The sequence below is a fragment of the Gymnogyps californianus genome, chromosome 8 (genome assembly GCF_018139145.2).
Source record: "Gymnogyps californianus isolate 813 chromosome 8, ASM1813914v2, whole genome shotgun sequence".
NCBI classification, from domain to species: domain Eukaryota; kingdom Metazoa; phylum Chordata; class Aves; order Accipitriformes; family Cathartidae; genus Gymnogyps; species Gymnogyps californianus.
The window spans coordinates 8125894-8135066 of NC_059478.1; the positions used below are offsets into that span (position 1 = coordinate 8125894).

The 9173-nt window shown below is 50.7% G+C and overlaps 1 protein-coding gene across 1 annotated transcript; it reads left to right on the forward strand.

The window, feature by feature from the left end:
* The first annotated feature begins 4251 nt into the window (after positions 1-4251).
* FASLG (Fas ligand) lies at positions 4252-7849 on the forward strand. Its single transcript, XM_050901374.1, has 4 exons — positions 4252-4641; positions 5017-5062; positions 6959-7012; positions 7455-7849. Exons 1-4 carry the CDS (start codon positions 4252-4254, stop codon positions 7847-7849), a joined length of 885 nt encoding a protein of 294 aa, XP_050757331.1.
* The last annotated feature ends 1324 nt before the right edge of the window (positions 7850-9173 follow it).

The window sequence follows — 9173 nt, forward strand, 5'->3', positions numbered from 1 at the left end:
AAGCATCCCTTCCAATGTTCAGTCAAAAATCCATGTCTTTTCTGTGCGAACTCCTTCAGCTTTGGTTCCCAGTTCGTGGCTCCCTGGGAAGGTTTTTTTCTGTGAGATTCAAGAGCCCTCTGCTGCTGGAAATTGTCCCTCTTTATACAGGTTTTTCACACTGTCCGTCCTTCCCTGCCAATCTGCTCTTGAACAGACCAAGTTGAATGCCTTTGCTGTCCGGCAGTTACTGCAACTTCTTCCTGAGCCCCTCTGAAGTTGAACATAAACTTGTAGTGTGGGTTCTGGGGCTGTCTGTAGCTGTCTAGTGCTATGTGTGAGCTCATAGCTATAGGAGCCCGTGGGCTTTCCCTGCTGGAAGCTCATGTCCAGCTGGGTAGCTTCTCTATCAGTTTCAGAACTGTGTTTTCTTTCTAGGATGTTATTTTCTAAAGAGTGTGATCTGCAGTCTTTGTTTCTAGACTTGTTTTCTTCTGATTAAATTCTCTGTCCTCATGGTTACTTAGGATCTCTTACCAGTTATTTTAATCTGCAAATATTACTGGTGTAATATTTTGCTTGGTTTTCTCCAGATCTGTGGTAAAGGTGTTGAAATAACACTGTGTTGAGGACAATCCTGGTGGAGAATCAGAAGCCTTGTCCTAAATGATGTTCTCAGTTACTCTTTCCGCCATACCCATCGGTGAGCATTAATGGGTGCCATCTCTTCTGCCAGCTGTGGCTGATCCTTACTGGGTTTGCAGTAGTTGCCTCTCCTGGCTCTGATGGCGTGGTTTAGCCTGGGACTGCAAAAGGCTGCCGAGGCTGTTAATATCTCAGGTTAATGTTTTGAATCCTGTTTTCTGAATGTGAATGATTCTCAGCTTCTCCTCCAGTTGTACTTGGGTGTAATTTATGCAGCCCTGTGGGCTTTCAATAATTGCTTTTTAGCATTTCCACTAGTCACTAGTGTAATAGGAAATATGTTAGTCACTTTGACAGACACATATCTGACTCTGTCCAGAACCTGATGAGAGCCCCTCCTACACAGTGGTTCACACTTATGGGTTTTTTTAAATTTTATTTTCTGTCAAGTATTAGATCTGGATCATTGTTCAAGTCCTGCTTTCTTTGGTGTATTTCAAGCAGGTCATCCTTTTGTCCTTAAATCTGCTGATACAAACTTCTAGCTGCTGGCTAAAAGACTGCTGAAAACAGAGTGTTCATCTTGCAGACTGGGTGAAGAGGGGGATAGGGAGGCAGATGGACAAAAGGGGTGTCAGATTTGTCCTCCTTATGTCCTTGCCCCATATTCTAGGAGCGCTCAACCTTGTCTAAATTCTGGCTCTAGGCCTTCTAGCAAAATAGATTCATGTGACTTAATTTGCTGTAGGTAGACACTTGTCCCACTATTATTTCAAAAGCCCTGTTAATATTGTGTGTCGCTTGAGCAATAGGAAGCCAGCAGAACCCAGAGCCTGCAGGCATCATGACGTGCTACGCAGACACAGCCCCGCTTGCCGCTGTCTTCCAGGGTGTATCATCTTGGTGATCTCTGAAGGTGGTGACAGGGGAAACGGAGAGTGTGACAGCAGGACCCGCACAGTAGAGTGTGCTAGGAAGTGAGAGGTCTCTGAAAGCACGCTGTGCATCAAAAATGATCCTTTGATGGTAAAATAGCCCCAATCTTTGGCTTGCCACAACATGTGGTATTAGCAGGCTCTTGATCTGAGCATCCGAAAGAGAAGATGCAACAGACATGGCTGAAACAGCTTTCATTGGTTTCATCATCTCTACTCTCACGCACCCATAAAAAAGCATATTTGTGAAAATAGGAAGCAGTGGGTGAGAAATAAATACACTTCTGACATTTAAGGGAGACTGCTACTGTGCCTGCAATCCCACCAAGACAACCTGTCTGCATTAAATACAGTCAGTGTCAGAACAAAACCTGAGAGTGGATGCTCTCCAGGCAAAGCTGTATGCTCCATGACTTTTGATGTGCTTGTCAGCAATGCCTCCAACTTTGAGGAAGTCCTGGGCTTCAGTCCCCGCTCCCTGAGGCACCATTGTATTTTACAGCAGTTGAATGGGCCACAGAGGGCATTAAAGAAATGGGAACTCCGCCACCCACGTCCATGTTGAAAGAGCCACGGGCACGCTGTGCTCACCGCTCTGAGAGCAAGGGATTGCAGCCACTGACTGCTGAGTGAGGAGCCCGAGTGGGTGGCGCGTCCCTCCACATGTGGCTCAGGCGGCCGCGGCAGCAGCAGGGCTGGGGTCCTGTGCAGGTGGGGTGGTGGAAAGTGTGCTGGCGGGAGATGCTTGCCCAACCCTCCTGCTGCCTCCCTTGGCTCCCTGTGCCTTGGACACATCTCTTTTTCTCCATGCCCAGCACTGGCTAGCAGGCTGGAGTTCACCACGTGGCATGGGAGGTGCGGAGCTGAGCCCAGCCCCTTGTGTGACCCTCTCTTGTAACGATCGTAGGAGAGGATGAGGACCTGTCCTCGGGCTGGCTGGGTAGCGTTGTTCTGGGACGCAGAGAGGAGGAATGAGCGAGGGTAGGCATGACCAGGCTTGAACTGCTGGAGCTGGATTTACGTTGCTTTTGTGTCTTTTATGTCAGAAACCTAGAAGTACAAGGAAGAGCCAGACGGGTTGCTGAAAGCTCTCGTGCTGCAGCAAACAGCTGTGGTGAACATCTTCAAAAAGCAGCAGGGTGTCTGGTGGTGCAGGCAAGGCTTTGAGGACATGTCTGACTTATTGGTGCGGTTGGAGGCAAAGCTGAGCCCTTGCTTTGGAGAAATAAGTGTGCATACGTTGTTAAAGCATGCTCTTCTCAGACCCCAGTTTTGAAGTTCATGATCGAAGCCCGTGTGTTGGGATCACTTCCTTCAGCCACAGAGGAGACAAATCTCCAGTTTGTTCTTGTATTAAGCATTTCCTTTTTTTAAACACTACCCCGTACAAATACACACTTCAATGTAGGTCTGTAAAATGGAAGAGCAAACTGCTGTTTATAATCACTTGTGTGCACCTGTAAACCTGTGGGAATATCTCATTGCCACTGCTTAGAAATCTGCGGTAAATGAGGAAAGGAAATTGAGAAATTGGAAATTGAGGAATCGAGATGTCCCTGTATCTCCTCATTATGATTTTGCAATGAGCTCTTATAAGTGCTGGTCCTTGCAGCATGGCCTGAATTCTAGATCCTTTCTTGGAAGGCAAGAGAAATTCTACCAAGACGAGTAGCACAGTGTCTACCCCAGGCTTTAATCACAAGTTACTCAGCCAGGTTAGGTCCTGCTGCAGTGCTCAGCATTGACCCGAAGAGATGACAAAAATGCCCTTCCCTCTCTAAGGCTTCTTCAGGTTAGAAGAGGACTGTGGGATTGGAGATGGTGTTTGCAAAGGTAAGAGGGGCAGCAGAAGCTGCCAGAAGAGCCTGCTTGTGCCCCAAGGCACTGTGTGTTTCCCACATTACAGCACACTGCTGGTTCAGCCTGGCCAGCGCCCTGCAGTGATTTGGTGTGGGTGAAGGCAGCCCACTGAGCTGGCTCTGCTTGGGCTGTTAACGCTGGGGCAGCTCTGCTGAGGCTGCAGCACTGACAATGTCGTCGTCTTCTCGGTTAGCCTGGTTTTTATCACCGTGGGACAGCGTCTGTGACCGGTGTTCTGTGACTCAGGATCCGTGCCCTACGGAGCAGCCAAGGAAAAGGTGGGGTGCGCAACAGACAGCAGTAAGTAATTTGTCCTGCGTGAAATGAAGCAATTCCCCAACATCCACAGCTGCACTTGGGATCAGGTCTTCACCCTTCTGCTGAGGGGAGGAGTCCTCAGCTCTGCCTCTCCCCTCTTGCGCAGGACGCCAGAGGTTTTGTCATTCCTTTTGCTCTGCTTGTGGTCCAGGACACCGCAGTGGAAAAGCAGATGACTCTGCCCGAGTGGGCTGCTGGAAAGGGTGGTTTGCTGGTGATTGTGCGCTGGGCTGATTACTCAGCCCCCGACTGGCAGCGCAGCCCTCGCGCACCCCACAAGCGCTTCGCTGCTGAGTGTACCTGCTTCCCAAGCCCGGCAGCTGAGCACGGTTTTGTGCGAGCGCAGTCTGCCGCTGGGCTGGTCCCGCTGTGTGTGCGTGCTGCCTCGGTGTGGGAGGAGCAGGTGGGTGCCCCGAACTTGCAGCCGAGGGCGGAAGCTCTTTGGGGTTTGCTGTTGATGCTCGAGGCTTTCATAGAGTTGCAGCATCTGAGCTGGGTGTTCACTGCTGGAGTGATGCAGGCGTATAAAAGCAGAGCTGGGTCTTCCCCCAGGGCTCAGTCTGGGACAGCCCCGGCACCTTTTGGCTGCCATATGGAAGATCACGCCAAGCACGTCCAGCCCATCCCGCTCCCGGCCATGCAGCAGAACTTGAACTACGTGTACCCCCAGATCTTTTGGGTGGACGGCTGTGCCAACCCCAGTACTTCCTGCCCCCCGGCATCCCCCGTCGCTCCTTTCCCACCACCAGTACCTGACCGGAGGAGAAAGCCAAGGAACAACAGGGAAAGGAGGAGCGTCGGCTTCCTGGTGATCTCCTTGCTGATCCTGCTGGCCCTCACTGGAGTGGGGCTGAGCATGTTTCAGATTTTCCACCTGGAGAAGGAACTGGCTGAACTCAGAGAGGTGAGGTCTGCCTGGCTGGTCACAGAGGCTCTGGGGAAACAGGAAAAAAAGAAAAACTTAAAATTGGGTCTGAGATGCTCAGGTGGTGCAAAACTCCCCGAGGGGCAGGCTGGTGGCGTTTAAATGTCTGCCATGCCAGTGTAAGTGGGGTTGCTTATTACTGTGGGGGACTGCTCTATTGGTGATTGATATGTCTGGATGTCTTCATGTTTCTGAGTGCTGAAAGGTCTCTCTCCCTGTATATTTCTTAGCACTTTGCAGCTCCCCATGAGCACCCAGAATTAGCCACTGTCAAAGATAGTCCTTGGTTGCTTTAGATGATGCCCTTACGCTCTCACTCTGCTAAGACGGTTTGTCACTCTTCTCTTTTGACAGTCTGCCAGCGCTGAACACATCCCTCCAGCTTTGGAGAAACTCATAGGTGAGTTGATGTACATGGAGGAGGAACTCCTCTGTGTTAGCATGTGTGAATGCTTCTGTTGAACTCTTCCCTCTCCTCATCAGGGGCAAAGGCAAGGTCACAGCTTGATGCTCTGAAAGCGCTGATTTCACTTGCTTGTCTGGAAAAAGAGCTTTATCTCTGGGGTGTGGGGATGGGGTCCTGCACCCTGCCTGCTGGAGTGCTTGGAGGTGTCAGCCACAGGTTCCTGGGACAGTGTGCCTCTACCCTGGGGCCTCCCAGGCCCAGTGGGGCAATGGTACCGGGGGTACTCTGCTGTAAAAGTGAGTTTCTGGCTGTCCTAACATATAGCAACAACATGAACGGAAGGAGGAGAACGGAGATGGGCACCGCACGTGTTACTTCTTTCTCTCCTTACTCTTTTAAGATTTTGGGAGGATGCAGAGGGTTTTGTTTTCTTTGGGGGTGGGGGATTCACTCCCACCCTTGAGAGCGCAACTTTTTTTTCCCCTGAATTCTTTTGTTACAAAGTCTCACTGCAGCCAAAGCTCGTTGAGAAGAGCCTGATTATATGTGGGTTTTTTTCTTTTAGAAATGTCATTTCAGTGAAATTGAAACTTTCCACAAGAATCTGCTAATTTTTCTAAATTTCATTTAAGAAAAAAACGAGTTTCAATCTGAATGGAACAATTTAAAAATCATAATTTGAACTTCCAAACTATTATTTTACTTTTACATTCCATGTTAATGTTATCAGTGAGGATATCCCTTTCTAAAGATGGCCAAGTCAGAAAGAAATTTTCAGCTCTCTTGACAATTTTTGCTAGATCTGAAAAGATTTTTTTCCCTTGAGGATTTTTGTTAGTAGGAAAGTTAATTTCTTTTCAAGTTTGTTCTGATACTGAATGAAAGCAAATTTGGAAATAGCAAAATTCTCTGGAAAGGGCAGTCCTGGTTCCAATCAACTCCATATCCATAAATTTTGTCTATTGCTTAGGGGAAGGGGAGCTGTCATTTTAACTCGATGCTCAGTGCTCTGATCACAGGCTACTTTAGCAGTAGCTGAACATAAGTCATAAACAGTAACCCTGAACTTCTTGAGGGGGATGGATAAATAAATAAAGCCAGGGAAACAGGTAAAGGAGAAGGGGGAGAGGAGAGGAGAGGAAAATTTAATCGGCTTGAGAAAAGAAAAGGCTGCTTCTAAAATTTGAGAACACTTTGCTTGGAAGTAGATGCTGAGAAGAAGGGAAGGATAGAGTGGGATGGGATCCAAATACCGAGTCACTGTAACTGCCTCATCTCTCCAAGGGGAACTGAGCCCTCCAGGGAAGGGAGAATTTTCCCAGCTGTGCTCTGCCTCTCTGAGGACAAGGTCTGCCTGGCCAGCGGAATGGTGTGCAGGATGTCTCAGGTGTCTTCTCTGATCTAGTTGTAAGGAGGGTTGGTACTCAGCAGACAGAAGTCCACTGCCATGGGTGCATCTGCCCTTGGCAGTGCTGGACTGAAGGGGGGCAATAGAGCGGGCGCATCTATGACAGGACATGAGCAGTCACCTTGTCATGGGCCAGAGATGCTGGGTAAAGGGGCAGTATTGTCCCTCTCCTACACCCTGAGTGAGAGGTCTCTGCTCGAGCTCACCAACTGAGCCATTTTGAGATGAAAGCTCTCCTTGCTCTTTCCCCTTGCTTTTGATCACATCTGGATCCTTTGCTGCAACTCTTCCTTTTTTAACTCCTCTTGCCCTGCAGTGTTTGCCCAAGCACCGCTCTGCCTCACTGCGCTAAGCCATGGTGCTTATGTGCCCTCTGCTACTCTGAATCTGCCCCACTTCAGCTTTGTGGTTGACTCCCTTCTGCTCTCTGGGCTGGCTTCTCCATGGAGTGTATCGCTAACGTCTTCCCTACTTTTGTGCAGGGCAGAATGAGCAGTCAATGAAAAAGGAAGCGAGGAAGGCAGCACACTTAACAGGTATGTACTGAGGGGCCAGCACGATGTGGGAGCAGGGGATAGGGCAGACGTGGCTGGGGTGAGAGGGTGGCATGGTCGTAGTTGTGAGGAGCCCACCTCACACAGGCTTTTTTTTCCTTTGGTAACGTGTGCTCTGACAGCGGGAAGTTACTCCACAGCTAAAATCTTCCCCTCCTTTAGGCTTTTCAGTGAGGGCTCTGTTTTTTGGTTTGGTTCTTGGTTTGCATCTGGGGTGTGCAGGGCAGAAGGCTGTCACAAGCAGCTGGCATTGAGCGAGGTGAAGGTGAGGTGTCTCACCAGTGCGAGGTCAGGGCGGACTTTCCATGCTGCAGACAAGGGCTTGGAGAACAGCTGACTTGTTGTGACATGGGGTATGACTTGAGGAAAAAAAACACACAACTGCTTGTACTTACTGCATTTTTCCTCTTGTTTCGACTTCCAGGGAACCCGGCCCAGCGGGACCTCCCTCTGGAGTGGGAACCCATCTCCGGCCATGCCTTCACCAACGGCATTCAGTACCGCGATCAGGGCCTCGTTATCAATGAGACTGGCCTGTACTTCGTGTACTCCAACGTGCTCTTCCGGGGCAGCACCTGCAGCAGCCAGGTGTTGACCCACATAGTCTACAAGAAAAACCCGGCCTTGCCAGGCAACTACGTGCTGATGGAGGACAAAGGCATCAACTACTGTACGAGTCAAAAAACATGGGCCCGGAAAAGCTATCTGGGGGCTTTATTCGAGCTCAGGAAGATGGACAGTTTGCACGTCAACGTCTCCAAAATCGCTCTGGTTAATTTTGAGGAATCCAAGACATTCTTCGGCTTATTTAAGCTTTGAATGGGGCTGTTGGAGCGTGGCCGGCAGCCCCCCACACACACACTAGGACACGTGAGGGGTGAGTGCTGCCTGAGAGGCAGTGGCTAAGCCAGGGTCTCGCACCACAAAGCCCACCAAGAAACCATGTTTTGGCCTTCAGTGTGAGAGGGTTCAGGCAACTGGTAAAGGCTTAAAAGTGGACCTCTGGGGAGCACCAGGGCTATACTGTGTCAACCTGAAGAGAATCGCACATTTTCCCCTTCTGAAAATACCAACTCAAAACATAGTGTGCTGCAGACCCCGTTGAAACTCACTACTTGCTACCTGAGAAGATGCCGGTGCCAGTGGCCCCACATGGTGTCATGGCCCTGGTGAGCTGGGGACAGCCGGCGGGCATTGAGGAGGCCCCTCGAGCCAAGGCTGCGGGTGGCTGGGCTGTGCCACGCCGCAGGCAGTGGTGTGGGAACGAGTAGTGCAGAGGCCTGAACTGCCCACCCCGAGCCATGGCTGGCCACCCTGCCCGGGCACTTGGCACTGTGACTGCTGTATGACTGGCACCTGCCTGTGAGCTGGCTTGTTACATGTGATATGTTCATTTTGCGTTAAGTTATCAACCATCCCCATCCCAGAAAATGTCCCCCAACCCCTTTATTTAACTCATCCCGACTGCCTTGCAAGGAACATGCCAGAACCAGCAGTGCCATGAGGAGGGTCCCAACCCTGGAGAGAAACCATGACTGCACCGTGGTGGTGAGGCTGCTGGAGAGGCCACATGCTCTGCTGACAGGACCTGAACAACACAGCGGTGGAGAGCACTGGGGCCTGAGATGAAAGCAGCACCTCCAACCTCCTTCCCGCCCTTTCGACACATCAGGGTCTCCCATGGAGACCTGGTCCTGCCACCCCCTGCATGGTGCAGGTGGGGGGGTGCTGGCCACCATCAACGGCATGGCTTTGGCTGGCCCCCTTGTCATGGGATATTCTCTCCTGAGCAAAACACAGATGGTAAATAAAGGTATATTTTTCTAGTAAGTGGTACTGTCCTCTCCTCATTTGGGGCAGCAGGCTTCTGCAATGGCCAAAGCCCCGAAGGTCTCTGTGATCAGGGGCCAGCACCCTGCTCCTTCTCCAGCAGCGTGGCAGAAATCTGGGAGCCTGACCCCACTTCGCTTCCTGCTTGGTGGGGCACAGCGTCCCACCATGGAGCTTTGGGGCTCCAGCATCGAAACATCAAGATTTGGGGACCAGGGAGGTGTGATGTGGGCAGCACAGACCAGGCAGCCCAAGCCCAGTTTGGCCAGCAGGAAGGGGACTGATCTCAAAACACAGGCTTGAGCTTGAGTGG